At 43.1% G+C, this 24,896-nt stretch overlaps 1 protein-coding gene across 6 annotated transcripts in view; it reads right to left on the bottom strand.

Annotated features, from left to right (window-relative positions):
- Window positions 1-5,023: 5,023 nt before the first annotated feature.
- Window positions 5,024-24,896, bottom strand: part of LOC125136085 (adenylate cyclase type 10-like) — a 29,750-nt gene continuing 9,877 nt past the window's right edge. For 4 of the 6 annotated variants that reach the window (XM_047796710.1, XM_047796713.1, XM_047796714.1 and 1 more), the window contains 17 exons: window positions 22,838-23,109; window positions 22,166-22,302; window positions 21,358-21,483; window positions 19,089-19,358; window positions 18,140-18,469; window positions 15,526-15,589; window positions 13,725-13,944; window positions 13,282-13,407; window positions 11,494-11,666; window positions 10,599-10,755; window positions 8,601-8,805; window positions 8,415-8,511; window positions 7,847-7,965; window positions 7,477-7,594; window positions 6,637-6,835; window positions 5,874-6,090; window positions 5,024-5,339 (listed from right to left, as the gene is read on the bottom strand). In XM_047796710.1, the coding sequence (XP_047652666.1) occupies window positions 5,272-5,339; window positions 5,874-6,090; window positions 6,637-6,835; window positions 7,477-7,594; window positions 7,847-7,965; window positions 8,415-8,511; window positions 8,601-8,805; window positions 10,599-10,755; window positions 11,494-11,666; window positions 13,282-13,407; window positions 13,725-13,944; window positions 15,526-15,589; window positions 18,140-18,469; window positions 19,089-19,358; window positions 21,358-21,483; window positions 22,166-22,302; window positions 22,838-23,109 (2,898 nt within the window). In that variant the 3' untranslated portion in view covers window positions 5,024-5,271. Of the gene's footprint in view, window positions 5,340-5,873; window positions 6,091-6,636; window positions 6,836-7,476; window positions 7,595-7,846; window positions 7,966-8,414; window positions 8,512-8,600; window positions 8,806-10,598; window positions 10,756-11,493; window positions 11,667-13,281; window positions 13,408-13,724; window positions 13,945-15,525; window positions 15,590-18,139; window positions 18,470-19,088; window positions 19,359-21,357; window positions 21,484-22,165; window positions 22,303-22,837; window positions 23,110-24,896 lie in introns of those variants that run through there. The other 2 variants (XM_047796711.1, XM_047796712.1) reach the window with 2 other exon arrangements.

The following is a 24,896-nucleotide window of genomic DNA, read 5'->3' as shown; positions in this document are numbered from 1 at the left end:
AAGGGCCCAAGTGTGACTTCACGTGGCCTGTGAACTGAAAGGCTGGTCCAGAGTGTGTGTTGTGTGGTCTCCTGCTGGTCTTGCCAGTGGGGAGGTGTTTTCCCTTCCTGGTTAGAAAACTGCAGTGCAGGCTGATTTAAGGGGCATCAAGAAGTCTTCTTCAAAAGTATTTCCTGGAGTTCCTGTCGTGGCAGCGCGGAAACGAATTTGACTAGTAACCATGAGGATGCAAGTTCGATCCTTGGCCTCACACATGGGTTAAGAATCTGGTATGCCATGAGTTGTGGTGTAGCTCGCAGATGCGGCTGGGATCCTGAGTTGCTGTGGCAGTGGTGTAGGCCGGAAGCTATAGCTCCGATTCGACCCCTAGCCTGGGAACCTCCACATGCTGCGGGAGCGGCCCTAAAGACAAAAAACAAAACAACTAAACTATTTCCTGACTTTATCATGATACCTGATACTATAGATTCATTTGCTTGGGTCTAGAAATCTCTTCTGCTTTCTGCTCTACACCTTGGAAACAAGTGACATCTTATGATGTGACAATGTATAGTGGGAGAAGGGGGGTAATAATTGTTGCAGGAGAGTCAGGACAGATGGGGCATGAGAGATGGGGTTAAAAAGAAAGAGGAGTAAGGTCAGAAACTGAAATACATACCAAGCCTATTCCTTGGCAGGACAAAGGATTTTCAAGCCCCAGGAAATAAAAGGCCTTTGCAGACATCAGTTTTAGCAGAGCCGGTGCTTTCTCAACTGGGTGGCCATCTGGTAGCTCTGTTCCCTTTGGCCTGAACTCCGAGCCTGGGAAAAGGGCAGTGGGGATGGGCACAGGGGGTAAGGGGAGGAGGAATAAATGGTGCGGGTGGGGCCGTGGTTAAGTGTAAAGGAAGGCTAGTGCCGGCTGGAGATAGGAGGGCCTTTATGGTTTCCAGCCAGGTTTCTTCTCCAACTGTTCAGTTTGAAAATACTTGCCCATATTGAGATGAGAGACTTCAATTGAGAGGATGAGGTGCTCAGGAACCCAGTCTTTTATAATAACGGAGAACCAGGGAAAGAGAGGTGTCCACCATTTCCAGGGGCCCTAGGTGTGGTGTAGGCACCTCTCCCACAGGCAGAGGCTGTGGGAGCCTAGTGAGGCTATTTTCAGGGAGCTGTGGCAGGATGTTCTGAGCTTCCTCTGATAGTCTTAGCCTGTGACAGAACCTAAATTTACTCTGTCCCTGGGGGAGGGAGCAGCTGCCCATCAATCAACTAAGCCCTCGTTTCCCTGGGCTAAGATGACTGGGGACTTGCCTTGTAGGCAGGCAAGGTGGGGGTGGCAGTGGGGAACAGGAGAATGTGGGGGAAGGGCAGAATAAAGGCTAAAAAGAGCCCTTCTGGGAGAAACCTACCCTAGTCGGATGCAGCTTGAATTTTTTAGAACCTGACAGAAGTAGAAGTATATTTAATCACAGAAGGGAAAATAGTAAGATATTCAGTTGGCTGGTAGAGGATCGGGAAGGAGGAAGGAGAAATATATTAATTCCATCATTGCTCGTGGTAGGAATTCTACCAATCAGAGTCATAGTTACAAAGGTAACTTCTAAGATGAAAATCCTAAACTAAACTTAGTATTTAGTAAATTTTTACTGTAAGAAACACAAAAACAAAGCAAAGAAAATGCTGATGACTGCTTCATATCAGACCACTTGGAATTCAGTTAAAGAAGTTCTCAGAGGAAAATTCCCATCTTTAACAAGATTTAAGCACCTTATTCAAATAACTAGTTAATTTTAAAGGAGAAATGATATACAACTAATACATAAATGAAAGAGCTTATTCTTTGAAATACAATGAGGTAACAAAGTATTAGCTACTTACTCAAAAAGAAGGATGAAATAAGAAATGACAGAGGGGAAATAATCACAGTTATAAAGAAAAAAAATAACAAGAGTGTTTTGTGCTGCTTATGGTGTTGGAGTGGGAATAACTCTGTAGGGGCCTGAAAGAATTTTGAGGGTGATTAAATGTTCTCTGTCATGCTTGAGGTGGTGGTTACATGGGTGTATACATCTGTCAAAATCCATCGTTAAAATAGGTGCACTTTACTGTGTGTAAGCTATATTTTGACAAAGTTGATTTTAAAAAAATACTTGAAAAGTCATTGGGGAATAGTTCAAATAATCTCAGAGGAAAATCTCTTTAAAATATTACATAAAACTCAGAAGCCATAAAAGCATTCATAGATATATTAAAACTGACACACTGAGGGGTTCCCATTGTGGCTCAGTGGTTAACAAATCCAACTAGGAACCATGAGGTTGCAGGTTCGATCCCTGGCCTTGCTCAGCGGGTTGAGGATCCGGCGTTGCTGTGAGCTGTGGTGGAGGTTGCAGATGCCGCTCAGATCCTCTGTTGCTATGGCTGTGGCGTAGGCCAGTGGCTACAGCTCCGATTAGACCCCTAGCCTGGGAACCTCCATAAGCTGTGGGAGTGGCTCAAGAAATGGCAAAAAGACAAACAAAACAAAACAAAACTGACACAATGAGATTAATTAAGAAAAGACTGATATCTTTCCCTCCATAACAGAAATACCATAAGCAAAAATCAAAATACAAAATGAGGAAAAATTTTGCAACTCATACAATAAGGCAGATGGCTCATTTCTCTAACTCCTACAAGTCAACTAGAAAACAAATACTTAATAGAATATGGTCACAGGATATATACCTATAGCTTATATAAAAAGAAATGTAAACATAATGAGTGTTTAACTTCATCTAAGGGAAATACAACTTAAAAATATATTGAGCATGATTTTAAAAGAAAATGGTTAGAGAACTCTGAAAATTCTCTCCTGCATAAATGAAACAAGAAAACCGACAAAAATATAATCACCTTTTTCAGAACTCTGGCAATTAACGAATGGCTTGCATCAATCCAAGGAGTGTTTACTCAAGAAACATGGCTTCCCTCCACCCCTATCTGAATTAAAAGACAACTTCATACAGCAATAATATTATATAGGTGATGATGGTCACACCATTTATTAAGACGTAACTTTTATAACAATAGTAATATGAAGGAGGGAAGGGGAAATGGCTATAAAGTTTTTATATATCATTGAAATCAAGTTGGTATTAATCTGAACTAAATTATTTCATTTATTTATTTATTTATTTATTTATTTATTTATTTATTTATTTATTTTTTGTCTTTTTGCCTTTTCTAAGGCTGTTCCCGAGGCATATGGAGGTTCCCAAGCTAGGGGTCTAATCCGAGCTGTAGCCACTGATCTGAGCCGTGTCTGCAACCTACACCACAGCTCACAGCAACACCGGATCTTTAACCCACTGAGCAAGGCCAGGGATCAAACCCACAACCTCATGGTTCCTAGTTGGATTAGTTAACCACTGAGTCACGATGGGAACTCCTGAACTAAGTTATTTTAAATTAAAATACTAATTGTAATCTCTACAAGAAAACAACTCAAAATTATACAATAAAAGAAATAAAGGACTTGGGAGTTCCCATTGTGGTGCAGTGGAAACGAATCAGACTAGTAACCATGAGGTTGCAGGTCTAATCCGTGGCCTCGCTCAGTGGGTTAAAGATCTGGCGTTGCCGTGAGCTGTGGTGTAGGTCATGGATGTGGCTTCAATCCTGTGTTGCTGTGGCTGTGATGAAGGCCGGCAGCTGTAGCTCCAATTCAGTCTCTAGCCTGGGAACTTTCATATGCCTCAGGTACAGCACTCACCCCCAAAAAAAGAAAAAGAAAAAAGAAAAAAAGAAATAAAGGACTTAATGTTTTTTCTTTTTTTGTCTTTTTAGGGCTGCACCCATGGCATATGGAGGTTCCCAGGCTAGGGGTTGAATCAGAGCTGCAGCTGCCAGCCTACACCACAGCCACAGCAATGTTTGATCCTTTAACCCCTGAGCAAGGCCAGGGATTGAACCTGCATCCTCATAAATACTAATTGAATTCTTAACCCACTGAGCCACAATGGGAACTCCAAAGGAAACAAATATAAATTTAAATTATCTAATGTAATGAAAGATAGTGGAGGACTGAGAAGAAGGTATAAGTAGAAAATAAATAAGATGGGCAGACATAAATCTTACCTTATTAGTAATTAAACTAAATGTATATAGATTAAACATTCCAACTAAAAGGCAGAGATTAGGAGATGGATTAAAAAATACATGATCCAACTACATGCTGCCTCTAGGAGACAAACTTAAGATGGAAAAACACAAGTTGGTTGAAAGGAAAATAATGGAAAAACACATATCATGCAAATGAGCTACAGAGCACTGGAGTGGCTATACTAATATCAAACAAAATAGACTTGACAAAAATTGTTACTCATGACAAAGAAAGGATATTTCATAATGATAAATGAACTGACCTATGAAAAAGATAAAATTGTTATAAATATATGAGTACCTAACAACACAGTTTTGAAATACATGAAGCAAAAATTGACAGAACTGGAGTTCCCTGTTGGCCTAGCAGTTAAGGATCTGGTGTCATCACTGCTGTGGCTTGGGTCATCGCTGTGGAGCGGGTTCACAGCCTGGGAACTTCCATATGCCTCGGGTGCAGCACCCCCCCAAATAATAAATTAACTAGAAGAAAAAGAAGGGGGGGGATGGAGGGAGAGGGGGAGGAGAGAGCTGGGGTCATACACATTTTGGCAATTTCACAGTTTCATGTGGTAATTCCCAAACCACAGAATACGATGGAGAAATGGAGTCCCATAGCGCTTTCTACCTCTCAAAAGACCCCTTGACTTCTTAAGAGCCATTTTCACATCTGGGCCCAAAGAGGGCAACACCAAAGTGCCTGCACTACCAGCCTTCCTGAGGTAATGACCACTTTTTCACTAGGGCTGTGTTTCCATCTGCTAATGAATCTCACCTTATATAAGATGGAATCAGTCCATCTCAAAGCCTCCCTGGACTCCAGTCTAGCTCCAGTTCTAATTTCTGCCACAGTTGTGTTAACGGCTGTTCAGAGTTAAGCAAGAGCTAAGTGTTATGCTTCAGAAACACAGGCTTTTATTTTGACAAAGATATAGGTAGTGGTGACTGTAAAAGGTTAGCATATTGAATGTGTACACTACACAGAATCTTTAAAAGGAGAATGGGGGGCAACATCTTTGTGTTATATATAATAAAAAAATCATGGTCACTTCAGATGATTTTTGAAAGGAGAATGGGGGCATATCTTTGCATCATATATAATAAAAGAATCATGGTCACTTCAGATGATTTTTGTTTTGTTTTGTTTTAACATACGCATTCTTGAATTTCTTCTTCATCTTTCTTCTCCTTGACATCAGCCACTCTGACAAGTCCTGAAAGCAGGAACATAAAGAATAAGACAAATACAAAGAATTTCCTCGGCAGCTACAAATTTAACTCATGGCCTGGAAAAGGAGGAGATCTGTTGGGCCCTAAAGCAAGAAACTAAATTTCTTTCCAAGAACCTATGTTTCTTGTCCACACCTTCTCATTTACTTTCCTAGACATTACAAGCCTTACAAGGCTTCTAAGGCCTTCTTTCTCCCTTAGTGACCATCCAGCTACTCCAAAGGAACAATCTATTTGTTCAGGTTGGGAGCAGGGAGGAACTTTTTATGCCTAAGGGTTATAGATGCTGAAACAAAGGGCTGGGAGAGGCTGCTTCCCTGCTGAACAACATCAGGGCTGTCCGTCTGCCTAGGCTGGGTCCGGGACTGTGCGAGGACGACAGTTAACTCTGGAGCGAGGACTCGTCCTTACAGCTGCATGTCCTTCTTAGCTCGAGGTACGGCCCTGGACTGCTTGTGAGTAAGAATTTGAGACTGCCTGAAGTCTCTCAGACCAGGGCTCCCAGAAGGATTGCTTACTCTGTATTCCCATATTTCCTTCAAAGGAGCTATTTCCCTCCAGCAACTCTTCTTCCTCTATCCAAATCCTGGTCAAGCAGGTATCAAAAGGTCTCGTGATATTAGTCAAGGACGTGGACTCTCTCTTTCTATATCTCATCACAGAGGCTTTAAGCTCAGAGACTCGCTGGTGATAGACAGGGCAGGTCACACATCGAGAGAAGAACTCCTTGAAGTACTGAAAGGAAACGAAGGCCCATTAACGCAGGGATTAGGACTCTCCTCCACTCCACTCCATCAGAACTGATAACAGGCCCCAGGCAGCATGAGTACCCTGAGTGAGTGCGCAGGGCTGTGGGAACAGAAAGCAATTCTTGATGGCAAATAGGCCCACAAAGTCTGTTTTGAGATGGAGAAGAACTGGAATGTCTTAGACTCTGAAGATGGGACTGTTGGGAGTGTTTCGAATTATATATACTGAGCTAGAATGGTCCATTGAGAAGGGCTACGTGGAAATATTTTAGTGGTATTGGGAGTAGCTGTGCAAAGCGGGAAAGTTAGGGAATCCAGTCCTGACCTACATGCAGGAATGTCTTGGTGGGGAGGGGGGCTACGTGAGGGAGGAGGAAAGACTTTCTAGGTGGAGAAAAAGGGTTCAAGGAGGCAAAGGAGACAGGAGCAGCAAGGAGAAGAGTAAAGGAGAGAAGCAGGTGGCAGAGAGAGTGTTACAGGGTCACATTATAACCTAGGTGTTAGTTGAAGGCCAAGGGAGACAGACAGGCACCTGGAGGGGCTGGTGGCGAGTCCCTGGGGGAGTAAGCTTTGAGGCACCCTCTGGCATTTTCTGTAACATCAGCACATGACACTCTAGGAATCGGACAAAGCCATGTGAACCAAATAATGAGGCATTGGTTTTTTTCACCAACCGGCGAGCCTTGGAGAAGTGGTGCTCAAACAGATTCCATTGAGAGTCCCGTGCAAACCTGCAGGGAAAGAAATCACAGCTCTCGGCTCTCTCCTCCTGCTTACCAACCATGGCTCGTTCGTAGAACTGTCACTTCTTTAGGACTCTAGAACCTCCTAGACAGAACTGTGATTCTGGAAAGTGGCCAAGGCTACTAACTCACATGTAAGAGAGGACTTAAAAGGAGACCAATGATATTCAGCCTTACTGTGGCTTATCTAGCACGTAAATGTAACCCTACACATAACCGTTAACCTGTGAGCCCAAACCTGCTAAGGGGCAAGAAGAACCCTTCCCATGAGATGGGGGGAAATGGGAGGTGAATGTGGGTCAAAGGAGTTCCCGTTGTGGCTCAGCAGGTTAAGGATCCGGGGTTGCTGCAAGGTGCAGCGTAGGTCATAGATGTGGCTCGGATCTGGTATTGCCATGGCTATGGCTGATGTGTAGATCCCAGATGTAGCTCTGATTTGAGCCCTAGCCTGGGAACTCCCATAAGCCGCAGGTGCAGCCAAAAAAAAAAAAAAAAAAAAGAAGTGGGTTACAGATATGGAATAGGCCTGCCTGGGAGGGAAAAAGGCAGTAGCTTAAATGACTTCATGGCATCCTCCAGTTTCTTCCATTTCCCACAGGCCTGAGTAAGGCTCTGGCACCCCACCTTACCACATGGCCAGAGAGGAGTGGACCCCCAGCATGACATCGCTCTGAGAAGTTAGAACGCAGCTGTGCTCATACCGCTCAATGAAATGCAGACACTCCCCAAAGGGCCGACACAGCCACCCTGTGGACAGAGAGGGGAGCCGGGCTAGTATAAGTTGTCCACGTAGCAAGTGGTACAGAAGGTGTGCGGTACTGGGGAGGAGACAACACCCAAAAGGCAGACACTCCTGAACCGCAATGTGGTTCCTAGACTTTAAGGAGCCAGGGGCCAGGAGCAGAGGCCAGGCCCAAGGCCACAGCCAAGACTCATGACTGCCTATGTTCCAAAGCTAGTGCCCCACCTGAGGTCTGAATCCCTCTGCACAAGATTCACCTTCTCCGTAGAGCAGCAGATCCAAGCAAGCAGCATAGAAGCAGGCCAGGCCAAGGACATCGTGACCCTGGGAAAGGAGCGCCCACTGACTCTTCAGCACGTGGACACATAGATCAAATCTGCCGAGAGACAGAGCCACTGGGAGCAGCTAGAGGATGAGGAGGATAGGACAGGAGAGGAGAGGATCTGACACCTTCCAAGCAGCCTAACATCCCTAGATCTCCTCTCTGTAACCCTACTTATTCAGAGAGCATCTGTGCCTGCCATCAGACCTGCCTTTAAGCCAAGGAAGTGGGGAATGACTCTGAGACAAGTTCCAGGGTCTTGAGCTGCTGCAATTACCTACCTTCCTGCAGAAAAATGGGAAAAAAGAATCTTAGTAGCTTAGATTCCATGTTTCCACTCCTGACCCGCACCGCACTTAAGGCAATGCTTCCTGGAGTGACTGGACAAGAGGCAGTCCTGGCGGGGGACACGGAACCACACTCCCTCTCTCTACGCTTCGCTGGAAGAGCATACCCTCCCCGCTTAGGCAACAAATATAAAGAGCAGAAAATGATCTTAGTACTTCTTCTTTAGAAATGCAGATCTGAAGAGAACTGAGAGAACCAGATTCTCCAGAGCTGGTTTCTTGAGATGTCTGCATATCTCATGAGCTTGAAAACCTAAGGAGGTGAAAGAGCGCTGTGTGAGGTCTAGAGGTAAACTTGGCCTCTCCGAAAGCCCTGGGCCTAGCCACCCCAGGCCCCATTACCCAGCTTGATGGAGAAGTCGAGATGGCCGAGGCAGAGCTTGGTGTAGGCCAAGGCCTGCATGAGCTGGGCTGTGGCCAACAAGCCCTCCCTGGAGAACCAACACAGGCTGCTTTTCTGAATGGCGACCTGCTCAGAGTGCAGCCACTTCTCCCTGTCGCCCATGTTCTGGGCGAACTGGGAGAGGGCCACGTAGGTAGAGACAACCTGCAGGGCAACAAACACAGCAAAATATTCTGTCCATCATGCTGCACTTCCACTTCATCTCTTTCCTGCTTAAAGCCCACAGAGCGCCTTGCTGCGCCCTCAGTCAGCACCCCTGGGGCCCCCACCACTCCCCTCCCCTCCAGCTATGAAAACACGCTCCTTCTCACCCATACACCCATACAGCATGTTCTTCAAACAAACCACTTTCTCTATCTGCCTGTCTTCTTTTTCTCCAATCCAAGACGTTCCCCTGCAAAAACTGGCCAGACTGCACCCCATCTGTTTTCTCTAAGTAAGGTCTCTGATTTTCTTTCCTTAGAACTCTTCAGAACAGCCACTTAGATCTTTGTTGTCAATTACGTGCATTTTTTTTTTTTTTGGTCTTTTTGCCTTTTCTAGGGCTGCTCCCGCAGCATATGGAGGTTCCCAGGCTAGGGGTCTAATGGGAGCTGTAGCCGCTGGCCTACACCAGAGCCACAGCAACGCGGGATCTGAGCCGTGTCTGCGACCTACACCACAGCTTACGGCAACGCTGGATCCTTAACCCACTGAGCAAGGCCAGGGATTGAACCCACAACCTCATGGTTCCTAGTCGGATTCGTTAACCACTGCGCCATGACGGGAACTCCAGTTACATGAACATTTAGACATCATTTTTTTTGGCCACACCTATGGCATGTGGAAGTTCCTGGACCAGGGATGGAACCCACGCTGCAGTTGTAGACTGCACCACAGCTGTGGCCATGCCGGATCCTTAACCCGCTGTGCCACAAGGGAACTTCCACATTTAGACATCACTGATGACACTTTTCTTGAAACCCTGTCTCTATTAGGTTTCTAATACAATAACCTTATTAAAATATAAGCAGACCCTGTCCCTCCTGTTCTTAGAACCTACCAGTGGCTTCCTATTTTCTTTAGAGTAAAAGCCAAAACCCCTCGAGTGGCCTACAACGCCTGCACCATCTGCCATCCCCCACCCCTCCCCACTCTCTGACTCATCTCCTGGCTCTTTCTCCTCGCCTCCCTCCCCTCTAGTCACGCTGGCCTCCTCACTGTTCCTCAAACACAGAGGGCATGACTTGTGCACTCGCTATGCCCTCTTCCTGTCCACCCTTCTCCCAGACAGCCATGTGGCTTCCTTTGTCATCTCCTTCAGATATCTGCCCAAATGTCACTTGCTCAGTGAGGCTTTCCCTTATTTAAAATTGTACCCCCAGCTCTAAGAACTCCATGTCCTCTCGCCTCCACTTAATTTTTTGTTGTTGTATATATTATCACCTACCATACTATATATTTCACCTCCCTATTATCTATTTTCCTGGAACTAAGATTAAGGCCTGGCACAGAATAGATGTTCATCAAATATTTGTTGAAAAAAAAATGGATAAAAGAGAGACACAGACAGATGCACACTGAAATTACAGACATATTTCTCTTTCTTCTTTTTTTTCTAAGTCAGTAATTCTAATCCCGTGTTTCAGATGACAGGCTTGTTTGAGAAACTGATGAAAGCTATGATCCCTTCCCTACTTCCCATCACTCCCCAAGTGCTCTTCTGAACACACCCACAAACATCAACATTCAGTTCAGAGAGTCAGCAGAGAGCCTTGTTCCTGGAAGCCCATCTATAAACTGCAAATTGAGAATGCTGCTCAAACATGCGATCCGCAGTGTCCCGCTAGGTCTGGGTTACTGTGGAGCCATGCTTAACCAGGGGCTTGGCAGGGTCTCTCTGTGGAGCATTTTAGGATTCTGAGTGAGGTGCAGAAGTAGAGCAAGCACTGGCTTACCTGGGCTTCACTGGCAAGCTCCTTCGCTGAATTCTTTTGCATAAGAGCAGCCAGGCAGGCAAACCTGCGGTTGAAGGCTGTGGCCTCCAGGTTGTAGAGCTGCCGGAGCAGGGAGAGGCAACGCACCTGCTGCTGCAGGACTGCCAGCTTCTTCTTACTGGTGCGAAGCACAGGGTGGTTAGCATGCCCTTGTCACCAGTGTCCATGTCCCTCCCCACGAGGAATCTGGGTCTACTCATGCACAGACTTTCAGACCCAGAAAGCTTCCTGAGATCCCAACACTTCTAACCCCATAGGCCTTTTTATTTTTATTAATAGTAGATTTACATTGTTCTGTCAATTTCTTGCTGTACAGCAGTGACCTAGTCATGCATCTCGACACACTCTCTTTCTCCTATTGTCTTTTATCATGTTCCATCACAGTTGATTGCACATAGCTCCCTGTGCTGTACAGCAGGACCTCACTGCCCCCATAGGCCTTTTTAATTCATTCCTCTTGACCAGGAAAAAAGTTTCAGAGAGGTTTTTAAAAAAAGGTTCATTTTCTGAATTGCTATTTTGGTTGAATATATTTCCTATAAATTTTAACAGCTTAATAACTAGGTAGCAATTTAATATTATATATAACACATAGATATATAATATTAAATTGCTATAATGTGTATGTAAATGCATAATACACATATATCTTTATTTGAAAGAGACAGGATAATAACACTCCCAAAACAAAAGAAGTCCTCCTCCTGCTACACTGAATTGGCTGGGAGAGTAAAATAAATGAAGGTTTCTGCTACATGCTTGAAAAGAGGAGTCCTTACAAGGGTCAAATAGACAAAACTCCAGGCTAGGTCCCGGTTTAGTTCTTTGTGGCCCTAAAGCTGGCTAGGCGTCTCACTTCTCACTAGGGTTGTTTGGAGGTTGGCTCAGGGAACAGGAACGCCAGCATTTCTCTAGGAATGTTTGGAAAATGACACCAAACCAGGTCCAAGGGAAATTCCTTCTCAGTAGTCGAAGGGCTTGCCTAGCCAGTTTTTTGGCCAAGGTGATTTGTCCCATGTTGAAACAGACCTGGAGATGGTAAGATGAGAAAGGGTGATGTAAATGTGGGAAGAGGGCTACAGACAAGGTTCTGCACATATAAATAACACACTGGCTCTTATTTGGGGATGGGTATGTGGGGCCACTGAGGTGCTGGAGTGAGTTGAGTTGGGGCAGAGCCTGGCCACAATAACAAGCAGCAGTAGGGCCATAAGCAAGTAAAGGAGTGAGAAAACAGAATTAGGGAGAAAGCACTCTCCTTGCTCAGCTCCCACACATGTGTAGGGAGCAGTAGGGGAAGGCTGTGATCTAAAAAGTGATGCTGCTAGACCCAGATGGGTTTGAGACTGAGATGCTTCAGATGCCATGGGAATCATCGGAGAGATCACAAAATCCCACATCTCTCTTTAAAAATAGGCTCTACCACCACCGTGCGTGTGGGGGCTGAGCAACTACCTTGAGGTTATCAAATACCTTCATATGCTAAGGCTAAAGCCTCCAAGAAAGTGATAAAGCCTCCAAGAAAGTGATAAAGTCTATGGTGATTTCTGAACAATCTTAGGAAGATTACACAATAATTCTTTCTTATAAAGGGAAAGAAATAATTAACTTTGCTCCGAAGACCTTTTGGTTGAAACAAAAATGATGCAATTCCGTGGACAATTCTACGGCTCCCCTTGGTGTTCAAAGGCATTCTACACACCAGGTTTACTTTCCTAACCACGGTGTGCTAAGGTTTACGCTGAAATTCGTTCTCACTTCTTTTTTTTTTTAATTTTATTTTAAAGTTCGGCTCTCTAACAAGTTAAACACCCTCCACTTTTTTATGGAGTCATTATTTATAAACAAATAATCACCCCCAACACATTTGGTTCTGGTGGATTTTATAGCAATGAGGCTGGGAGAAGTTACTGAGCTGTCCTGAGTTATTCATACAGAATAGATAAGTTTACTCCTATTTGTTCTTTAAAAATGGAATGTCTCATAGCATGCTCTCCCCAGTTTCTATTTGTTATACAAGTATCATTTCCCGAGGAAACTGGTTATAAATTATATGGAACGATCTACAAGGTATATTATTTACTTATTTATTTTTAAAGCAAGACATGGACTGCAGTATAGAGAGCGCTTATTTATATATAACAAAGGAAGAGGGGAGCTTGTATACATTTACGTGGCTGAATACATAAAAGATGTGGCAGAATAGCAAAGATATATAACACTGGGGAGAAGACACGGTGGTTGAGTGGTGGTGGGGAGACTTTGAAATGTATGTTCTTTTTTTTCATTCTAGCTTTATATACTTTCTAATGAGCAAAGTGCATGAATAGGCAAGTCACAAATAAATGACAAATTAGCATATTTAAAAATAGCATACTTTACTAATTAAGAAATACACATTTCTATGTAATTTTCATCTGTGGATTAGCAAGTTTAAAGATGACTCACTACGCTAAGAGTGACATGGGATTAGTAAACGCTCTTTCACTTTCTACAAATATTTCTATGTTTTGAATTTGAATCACATTTATAATCACATACAAAAAAAAAAAACACCCAAAAGATTAATAAAAACAAAAAGGAAATAATAGGGTAATCCTCAAGGAGAAATAACCCAAACTTCAAGGTCACCCCCTGCCCTCACCTCTGATCGAAGACTGCAGAAAGTGGCCTCCTCGAACTGACAGATCTTCACTTTGTGCTTTTTAAAAAATGAGAATGCTGAGGGTGGGCCCAGAAGACTGCTTGCCTTCCTCAAATAAAAGAAGGCCTCCAAACAAGACAAGGGATGGAGAAACTGGATTAGGATTTGGATGCTGCTAAGCATAGGATTAGGGAGGAGGCTGGATCGAGGTTGTGATGAATTAGAGTTGGGGCAGGATTTAGTTAGAAAAGGGGAGCTGGACTGAGTGTGCAGGAGTCGGGGCAGGGCTGGCAGTACACGGTGCTCCCTGACTTCCACACACCACTTCCGGTTTTCTCCTCAATCCCTTACGGCTCCTTTCTCTCTCCCATTTCCCTCCACTTTTCATCCCAGGTTAAATGGTAGTGAGAAATCCCAATCAAATTAGAGTGGATCTGGCTCACCATGTAATTATCTGACAGGTCCAAGGAGGCAGCGGCAGCCTCCAGCAGGTAATAAAATGCACAAGTGTTTTCTCCGATGACCAGGCAGTGCCGGGTGAGGGGTGAGAGCACCAAGTTCAGGACTTCCCTGCAGCGGCAGGGCTTTGTGGTCAACGAGTCTTTCTCGGGGCTGGTCTGAGACAGTTTCCTGTTCACTTGATCCAGGAACTCTTCCTCTGTTCTTTGTGGAGAGAAGATGAGGAGCTGAGAGTGGCCGCGTAGCAGCTGCTCTTGTGGGGGCACTGACTGCCACTTTGTCCGGGAATTATAACTCATCCGTTCTACATCTACGCTTCTCCTCCATCGCGCCATAAGGTTTTGAAAGTCAGGGACCTCGTCTATAATGGTCTATTAGGGAGTTTTTAAAATCTAAAGGCCAATCCAAGGACCTCACAGACTAAATGGGGAAAATCAGGACACCTGAAGAGCAAACTAACACTGTTTTATATGAGAATATAAAAATGATGCCAAGCATAATACCACTCTTCTCTATTAGCACATCTGAACTCTGTCTTGGCACGTTTGAACATTATTGTATACAGTAAGACTACTTTATCCTGCAGTAACTCTGCCATTCAGGTAGGCAAAACTACCTCCCTTTTATAGATGAGGGGATTGAAGCTCAGAGAAGTTAAGTGACTTAAACATGACCTCACAGCTATCGAGTGGGACCAAAACTAGAGTTCATCTCTCTGACTACTAGTTCAGGGCACTTTCCACAGGCACCATGAGTTCAAAAAAGGTCTGATCTCTCTGAGAAGAATGATCGAAAAAAGTGGGAACTGAGGAGGGCTTTGAAGGATGGTGAACATTCTGATAAGTGGAAGGATGTGGAGTGTTTTTAAAAGGGAGAACTGTGTGAGCAAAGACACAAGTGTGGGGGTGATTTATATAGGAAATGGTAAGAAATCAGGTTGGATAAGTAGGACAGAAAACTCAGTGTGCTGGTGAATTCAAGGTAGGGACATTTAAAATTGATGAGAGAGGCATTTGAAAGCCAGGAGGTACATGCTTATGAGATGTGCAATCCTTTTAATATCATCTGGGTTCAAAAGTAATTGAGAAGGCACATTTATAGCTTAAAAAAATCTGCTACATGTACAACACATTTGAGAGCTATTAAAGTTTTTCTTAACCACAAAAAAAATAATTCCCCTACAAAAAAATCAAAAACTACTTTTCTGGAATTCCCACTGTGGTGAAGTATATTAAAAATCCGACTGCAGGAAGTTCTCATTGTGGCTCAGTGGTAATGAACCCAACTAGTATGCATGAAGATGCGAGTTCAATCCCTGTCCTCGCTCAGTGGGTTAAGGATCCAGTGTTGCCGAAAGCTGCAGGATAGGTCACAGATGCACCTGGGATCTGCCATGGCTGTGGCTGTGGCTGTGGTGTAGGCTGGCAAATGAGCTCTCACGTGATCCCTAGCCTGAGAACTTCCATATGTCGCAGGTACAGCCCTAAAAAAAAAAAAAAAAAAAAGAATCCAACTGCAGCTAACTTGGGTTGCTGCAGAGGTGCAGGCTCAATCCCTGGTCCACAGCAGTGGGTTGAAGGATCTGGCATTGCTGCAGTTGCAGCTCAGATTCAATTCCTGGCCCAGGAACTGATTCTCTGTTAACTTGAATTTGGGGCTGAATCACGACTCCTGGGGTGTCAGATGCCTTCCTTTTCTGTAGATAAGGTAAGTACCCTAGTTTAATGGTCATCTGTGTCCCATTTTCTGGCTCCCTCCACACCCACTCTCAGCATCTCCATCTACCTGCAATGTTCTCTTGTGAAGGCTTCCTGACTTCTGGGTGATTTTGTCCGGAACTGAAAACTATCTGTAGGGAGAGAAAGATGATTATTTTTAATTATCCATATTTGTATTAAATGAGAAAATTTAAATTTCCTGACTACCTTTCCTTTGAAGCTTAGTTCATGACCAAATTGCCTCCCATGTTATAAAAGTGATAAGTTGAGGTTTAATATTAGCCTTACACACAAGATTAGGGCGCTAATTTTTTCCTTAAATTTAACTATTTGTAATTCAAATAGTAATTCCTTTCATTCTCAAACCTTTCAAATCAATTCCTAATTTTGTTTGCAAAATAAATGAATAAAGAATGTCTATCCAGTTTGATGGTTAATTCTAATAGCAGAAATCCATGAATATACCTGAATCATATTCATGACCAGATAGGAGGGAAGTGCAGAGCCCAAGACCCGGTGAAGAAAATCCTGACGGCACAACGTGCCACATCCCACCAGAGTCACAATGGCTAGCAGAAGTTTTTAGCTTTTCCTGGCTGGCCTTAAATAACTTTTGTCCTCTAGATTTGCCTCTTCCTCCTGCAGCTGTCTTCTGATCAAAAAGCGAAGACTGAGAATGATGTGGAGATGTTACCTATTTGGCCTCAGGAACCAGGTGGGGGGATTGAGAAGAGGTCTAAGAGAACCCTTACAGGGAGGACTTAAGTAAAAGTGTTAAGTAAAAGGCCTGGCTCTCTGATGATTTAGTGATGTCATGTAAGGTAAGGTAAAGTAGGGCTAAGGTAACTAAGGAAACAACAATGCGGCAGCACTACCGCCATGCAGGGTTCCCAGGGAACCATCATGTCACTGACTGTGTGAACAGCACCCTCTGCATGGCCATGCACAGAGGCCTTGGGTCAGGGCACCTCCTCAGGGTTTGGCTGTGTAGGAAAAGTCTTGAGCCTCTTTCTTCTAGATTGACTAGGCTGGCTAATCTAGACCCTGACCTCTCAAAAACAAAAGGCCATATAGGAAATATGAATGATAGTGTAATTTCTTCATAATACCAACCAGGACATTCACTATTACTTTCCTCTTTCCCCTCAGAAAGTACAAAAGTACCAGAGTTCTCTTGTGGCACAGTGGGTTAAAGACCTGGTGTCACTGCAGTAGCTCTGGTCACTGCTATGGTATGGGTTCTACCCCTGGCCCAGCAACTTCCACATGTTGCAGACATGGCCAAAAAACAAAACAAAACAAAACAAAACCAAAAACAAAAACAAATGCCCATAAAGTCCATCAGCCAGTGACCGATTTCTCCAAGTCACTGGTCACCTTCACATAGTCATAAGAATGTTTCAGCCAGAAGAGGCATTAGGATCATAAACTGACATCTTCACTTTAGACTTTTACCACCAGTAATTCACCATCTTTCCTGTATTCCTCTACCCTGCCAACACCAACACCAACTTCTCTTTTCTCAAAGTAGAAAAAGGGATTTGCTTGGGTTTTGACAGCTGTCTTTGAATATGAAAGAAGGCACAACTCTGAAAAATGGGTGAAAAGGCTGCAGAAAGGTAAAGCTCACCTTGATGACAGAAGTTTTCTAACAATTACTGACAAGGGAATGGGCTGTCCTACAAGGTGAGATAACTGCAAATGTTAAAAGAAAAAAAGACAGTGAACTCTTTCCCGGGATGTGGTAGAGGGCTATAGGTTTGGGGAACATCTATCCACCAACCCAAGCTTCTTTTAAGATATTCTACCCCAACCCCTGTGTAGTCCATTTGCATCACATTTACTATGCCATACCGGAATTCTCTATTTATACATCTGCATCATGTGGAAGTTCCCGGGCCAGGGACTGAACCCACACTGCAAATGCAATGCTGGATCCTTAACCCACCGCATGACAAGGGATCTTCCAATTTCACTTCTGTATTCTTAACATCCAGTTGCAGCATCTGATACACATAAAGACTCCATATATGTGTACTTAGCTGAATAATTATAATAATAAAAACAACAACTGAAACTTATTGAACACTAACCAGACTTCAGGCTCTATTCAAAGTACATTATATATTTTAACTCATTTAATCCTCACAACAACCCTATGAAGTTGGTATTGTTATTTTCCTCAATTAATTGAGGATAAGGAACTTGCCCAAGATTGCCAGCTAAAACAAGTATGATCTTTAAAATTCGTTTTAACTCTTAGATTACATTTCTCTTTCTTTTTTTCTTTTTTCTTTGGCTGCACCTGTGGCACATGGAAGCTCTTGAGCTAGGGATCAAATCAGAGCTGCAGGTGCTGGCCTACGCCACAGCTACAGAGACACAGGATCTGAGCTGCATTTGTGACCCACACCGTAGCCTGTGGCAACACCGGATCCTTAACTCACTGAATGAGGCCAGGGATCAAACCTGCATCCTCACAGACATTGGTTCTTGATCCAATGAGCCACAAGGGGAACTCCATAACTCTGAGATTACACTTTTCTTATTTCCAGTAAGTACTTCAGTGATAAAGGGTTCTTTCCACCTTAATCTGATTTCACCTTTGGAATGAAGAGCTCTAAGTACACAAATAAAAAGAAGTGCTGCCCACATGTTTTCTTTCCGGCCCCTGAATTTACCTTGGGGAGAAGGCAGCTGCAATTTGCCTGTTATCACTTGTGTTATTATTGAGCCAGTGTCTTTGTAGCTACAGAATCGGGAGGTCCCACCGGAGCTCTTCGTAGAACAGATGGCAAAACGGTGGAAGGGGACAAAGTCCCCCCCACGGCAGCTGCCACAGCGGCAGGCCAAAGCTCGAAGAAAGCAGGCACATTCAAGGTGCAGGGCCGCTTGCTGTGTCTTGGGCCACAGTTCCCAAGCCGCTTCCCTCAACAGAGGGACTCCAAATTCTAGCAGCTCGGTCTGAGGTAGGGGTGGTTCCTCCTGTAGCCTTAGAGGAGAGCCAGCATCTGAAATCGAGGCAAATCTAAGTGAGAGTCTCCCTTAAAATCCTTTTATGCTACCAGGTAGCAAACTCCCAAGCACACGCTGCTAGTTTATAAGAAAATCTTATTTATAATTCTTATTTGGTACTATTGCTTCCTTTGTATAAAGAACTTTGTGGATTATATGTGCTTTGAGTAGCCTATGCCACAATTTTATTCTTTCATGTAGAGAATCTGAGGTTGCAGCTATTTAATGTATATCTTGCTTTGTTCATGTCTGTTTCAACATGACATGTGTTTAACTTCCTCATGAATGTCTAAAATTAGAAACAGTTTATCCTATTTTATTATTATTTATCCCAAGAAGCCAATAAAAGACTATGGCAATTTTTCTGAACCAAAAACCAAAGCACAAATACTTAACACATGGGGTTAACATGGAGCTAGAATTCTTGAAACTAAGACAATTCTGAAAAATACAGGCTATTCATTCACTATAACTATGGCTCCCCCAATTTCTTGGACATAAGCTTTACGAGACTGAGGCACAGGATATATGATACTGGTGCTTTTTCTGAACACCGATACCCTTACCCAAAGCTCTCTATTCAGTCCTGAGAACAAGGGAACAGCTCTTTCTCACCTGACTTTCTCTTCTCTTTGGTTTGTTCAGTAATCTCAACAGAGGAAGGCACTAATAATGGCTCAGCAGAAAGCTCTTGGCTCTTGTTGCACCAGTGGAGCACGTGTATATCCACAAGAGCTCTCAGCACCTGAAGTAGCTTGCTTTTACCCCAGCCAGGCAGGAGGCGCTGCAGCAGATCTATGTGGAAGGAGTGACCAATGACTGCAGCACACTTAACCAGCAACTGTTCTTCTGAGCTGAGCTGATCCAGTTGGTTCACCGCTATTTCTGAAGAAAAAAAAATAAGCAATGAATAAGCTTTCTACAAACATAAAATATACTGTATTAACAATCTGTTCATTACAAAAAAAAGGCTTGCCTTTTTTGTCCACCCATTTTCCATTCAGCCAAATCTCTACGTCCTCTTTTGTCCCCATTCCTCATTCATTATTCAACCAACAATCAGGTTTCACCACAAAGCCCAAACTGTTCTCAGGGTACCAAAACCTTGAGTTGGTAGACCCATTTTCTTTTTACTTTCAACTAAGCATGGAGGCTGGGCTTCCAGGTCCCAGAACTCTAATTATTGTAAAGATCTTAATGAACTCCAAGCATTTTGGTAAATCTCTCCATATTCTGACCCATACATTACAGCAGTTGATATTGAACTAGTAAGTCACCAAGCCCCGAATCTTGGAATAATTCTAAACCTCTTCCTCTCCCTCATCACCAACAGGTGACCTACTCATTCTCTTTCTAAATGTTCTTCAATATATTTCCTCTTAAATAATTTTAGTGTAAGTAGTAATTTTCACCTGGCTCACTATACTACCCTGTTTTGAACATCTCCAAATTCCTCTCATTCTTATTCTAATAACACATTAACTAGTGGTAGAATTAAAGTGGTAGGATAGAAAATAGTTTAAGTATATTAAATTCTTCTATAAGTTATATGGCCTTTACAATGTAGCTTTGACATGTCAGCTGAGTGACCAGGTAACACTGCTTATGCAAAGAGTGATCTGTGATCAGAAAGCGAATTTGCACTATGAAAGCTGTGAATAAGTTATATATACGTGGTGGTAAGCCACAGCTTTGGGCTCCTTGCGGTCAGTAATTCCTGTAACAGGTCACATCCCTTACAGTACCTGGAAACTATGCCTATGGGACTATTATAAGAGATGCCAGTTCCTAGTTGTGAAATGGGGCATCTAAGCACCTATCCCTTATGCTCCATAGAAGAGCAGTAGGATCTGCTGTGAGAACACTGGCTGCTCTTCTGCTGGAACACTGTTTCCTGACCTGTATGTTTCTAAGTTGGTAAAGCTAAGGCCAAGTGTGGCCTGTCACAGTTGTAGGACTATGAACTGTAGGAATATGATGGACTGAAACCCACCAGAGTGAACAGCTTATAATAGCTAATATTCACTAAATATTTATTATATACAATAATCTTTTTCATTTAATCCTCAACTAACCCCATGAGGTAGGGGCTCTCATTGTCCTGTTTGAGTGATGAGAAGACTAAGGCTTCAATAAGTTTATCTAAGGTTTCATAGCCAGTAAGTGCAGGAGCCACTGGTACCCAGGTTTTTCTGCCCCAGAGCCCTGGCCCTTAATTACCAAGGTGTTCTGTACTGCTATTTCACCTGCATGCCTTACATTCTCAGTAAGACCATACTTGACTTGAAGACATGCTTACTCATCCTAATATTCCTCAAGAAGTGTTAATGACGTACCCTGCCCACCAAACCCTTGAACAGAACATCAAAACAAAAAACTTCTTCATCTCTAAAAAGAACACCTCCTGTTTAATTATGCCTACCAAATTCTGATGGCTTTATTCTTTATCTCATCAGTCATTATAGATTTACCTTGCACTCTTTGTATCACACTCCTGCTCTGTCCCTAACACTGTCTCTTCACTAGCACCATGGATTTTCTTAAATCTCAGCAACATTCTCTCTCTTGCTTAATTGTCTCCTCCAGTAATATGTACAAAGGGAAAATCAGGTCATAATTTTTATTAAATAACTAGTAAACTTTTCCAGGTCACCAATCAGCCTCAAAGAGAACAGTGGGCTCACTTAAGTAAAACATTACTCAAATAGCACTACAAGTGTTTAAGAGTTCTGGCAGTGCCAGAATTTGTTTCTGGAAGGCAGGATTCTTTTTTGAGGAAATGAAGTCAGCATGATAATGAGGGAATCTATACTCGGTCACCCACCAAACTACTAAGCGCAATGACATCTGTAATTGATTCACTTGAGGTCTTCAAGGGACCTGCCTTTTAATAATGGTGGGAGAAGCACTGTATCCAAGTTCACGTCATCCTTGACTGTGCAGACATAAAGTTCCTGGTCTTCAGAGCTGGCTGGACAAATACTATACATTGTGGATTTCATGGCATTGGCTGCAGGGAAAGAAGACTATGACTGAGGAAAACACCATGCTCAGTGACTGCAGTTTTAAAGGCACAACAATGTAAGAATTTCGTCAGGAAACTAAAGGGATAAAGATGAATGGAGCATACACCTTTAAAGTGGTTTACCCTACCCATCCTGCCAGCTCTCTGCTTTTCTCTTCGAAACTAACGATGCTTTCTGCACCACACAGTCTCTAACATTTGCACTCCTCCTGTTTCCCTTCCAAGAGCCCTCTCTTCTATTACCTCACAGTTCCAGGAGGCCTTTCTGGAATGACACATACTCCTGCCTCTTCCCTCATCCCTTCTCCCATCCCCCATTCCAACGCTTGAGTCATCCCTCTCCTCAGTGATATGCAATCCTCTATTAGATGCCCCTGTTTATCGATCCCCTCTGAGGTTTATAAATCCTGTTTTCTTATCTCCACCTCCTGGGCCGCTCAAAAAGGAACGAAAGCAGACTGACTCAATTACTTTACCTGCTGTAGGCATTTAGTGTTTTCAACATAGCTGCATATTATTTGCATAGTACACTTAGTCAGAAAGGCCCAATCTTGCTTATAATGTCAGCAGGGAACAGGCACAGGCCTCAGGAGGGCCAGGTGATGCCATGTTCAAGAATGAACTCCAGCAGCGGGACCAGGGTAGAACCCTGGGAAGTTCAGCTTACCTGAGAGGGTCTCCCACTTGCTGTTCTCCTCCTCCTCCTTTTGGAGGTCATGAAAGAACAGTATGTTCTTAGAGAGAAGGTCCTGGCACAAGACCTCACAGTAAAGGGGGTTCCCCAAGCACCTGCAGAGAAGGTAGCTGTAGAGAGGTAAGTAGGGGTTTGCTGACTAAAGATGCCCACTTGAAGAGAGCCAAGCATACCATATTTCATACTGAGGAATACTTCTTCTTTTGTTAAGGTCAGTCCTTGATGATACACACTAACAGAGGGAAGCAGCAGCACAGAAATGTAAAAAAAAAGTTTCCGATTGGTTTTGAAATGTATTTTGGCAGTAATCTTTTCTCTCAACTATTCTGCTTTCATTGATATTAAAAGGAAATAACATCCCCTTGCCAAAGGGCTGGTAAAAACTGGCCTGACCCCACATAATGGACATATTAAGCAAGCCATCCAAGTCCTAACTGTCCTGTGAAAACCCAGGTGAATTGCTCAGGGAGGTAGCCCTTTCCTGGGTTGCTAGGAGCCTGCCTACTCTTAAAGCTCGTTTTGGGCCTTTTCATGGTTTCTAATGCCATTCTCTCCCCCAACTCTGGTGAGACCCGAGCCTTCTCACTTATACCATGGCACTGGCTCCTCCCACAATGAAGTGCCCAGCTAGTCCTAGCCACTCACATCTGCAGCTCTTGGGGGATGCTCACCACCCCCAGTTCCCAACATGCCATTCTCAAGAGCGAGGTCGCTGCCAACTTCGAAATGGGCACAAGGGTAGCCTGAGGGCTCTGCAGGAAGTGCCGGGCCCAGCCACACAGGGTGAAGGCAGGGGTCAATGTCATCACCATGATGATGGGCACACTGGAGAGCAATGTTCCCAAAAACTCCCAGGATGCTGCATCCATATACTGGGCCTCGTCAATGAGGAAAATCAGTGGTGTTTCCCTCACTGCCTGGAAATAACAGCAAGGAAATAATGACAACCTCTGATTAGAAATGAAGTCACTTGATTTTCAAATCTACCATGAATGTCCCATCAACAATTTAAATAAAATACCAACACAGGGTGGGGTTTTCAGAGTAAAATATATCCTAAGTCCAGGTAATATTTTATTTTATAACTATAAAATATACAGCTTGTATATTTAATTCCTAAAGAAATGGGCTGAGCTTCTTTGAACAGGAAAAGACTAACTGAAATATGAAGTAAGCACGAAAATATTCTCCAAATCGAACTTGAAACTTTCAAATATTTCATTCTGGCAAAAGCTCTAAACTGTGTGGGAAATCATAGTATTTTTAAACCAGTAATTTCCAAACCAGGTTGCACATCAGAATTACCTAAGAGTGCTTGCTAAAACTACCAATTACCATGCTCCATTCAAGTAGATGTTAAAAAAATGAATTCACTTTTATCCACATTCCCCTCTCCCATTCCATTCCTCACTGTCACAGGTAACCATGCTAATGCGTTTATCATATTACCCTCTGTTTGTATGGTGTTCTTATAAAATGTGCATTGTTGTTTTGTCAAGTAAATAGTTTTTATGTAAATGGTAGTGTATTATAGGTCTAATTTCTCTCTTTTTATTCAGGATTTAAAAAATTGGTTTATAACAGTATGTATGTTTTATATGAATAATATTACATTTCAACTTCAGTATACACTGCAGCCTGCTTACCACCAAAGGCACAGTGTCCATCCGTCTCCATACAGTTGGTCCCCTTTACCCATTTTGCCCACACCCTCCTTCCCTCTGGTAACTACTACTCTGTTCTCTGTAGCTACATTTGTTTTTTGTTTGGTTTGTTTGATTATTTATTAATATTCTACATTATGGTATTTGTCTTTCTCCATCTGATTTATTTCACTTATTATGGTACCCTCAAAGTCTAGCCATGTTGTCACAAATGGCAAGATTTCATCTTTTTTTATCCAGTTATTCCATTTTGAGGTATTTATCTGAAGAATAAAAAAAAAATACTAATTCAAGGAGGTCCCTGGTGGCCTAGTGGGTTAAGGATGGCATTGTAACTGCCGTGGCTCGGGTTACTGCTGTGGTGTGGGTTCAGTGCCTGGCCTGGGAACTTCTACATACTGTGCAAGTTATTTACAGCAGCCAAGATACAGAAACAACCTAAGTGCCAATCGATGGATGAATGGACAGAGAAGATGTGGTATAAACACACACACACACACACACACACACACACACAAAATGGAATACCATTCAGCCATAAGAAAAAATAAAACACTCAGGGTTGTTTTTAGATCACTCCGTGTTGCTATGTTTTCATCTACTGCCTTAATTCTAACCTCTGCACTGTATATATTCCATAGTGTTCATCTGTGAATTCACGTTCAACACATCCCTAACCTCTACAAACGAATACTGCAAGGAATAGACTCCCATATATATATGGGAGTGGACTTGCTGGGCATAGAGGATGTATGTCATTAAAATCTGACTAGTTACTTCTAGATAGCTTTCTAGAATAGCTACATCAGTTTCTCCTAATATAGATGCTTGACTCTGTAATCCTAGGCTGGGGCCTGACTATCTGTATTTTCAATAGTAAAATGGCTATCCATCTGCATCTAGAAACCACTGTTTTAAGTTTCTAAAATTTCATTAAAAAACAGGATCAGAAAAGAGCAAAAGACTTTTCCTTGTATGCTGTGCTGTAGGATGGATTCAAGGTTAAAGATAGATACAAATAATGATGATATCAATAAATA

The sequence above is a fragment of the Phacochoerus africanus genome, chromosome 9 (assembly GCF_016906955.1).
Source record: "Phacochoerus africanus isolate WHEZ1 chromosome 9, ROS_Pafr_v1, whole genome shotgun sequence".
Lineage (NCBI taxonomy): Eukaryota > Metazoa > Chordata > Mammalia > Artiodactyla > Suidae > Phacochoerus > Phacochoerus africanus.
The sequence above is the reverse complement of the archived record's forward strand: the minus strand, read 5'-3'. Positions and strand labels throughout refer to the sequence as shown.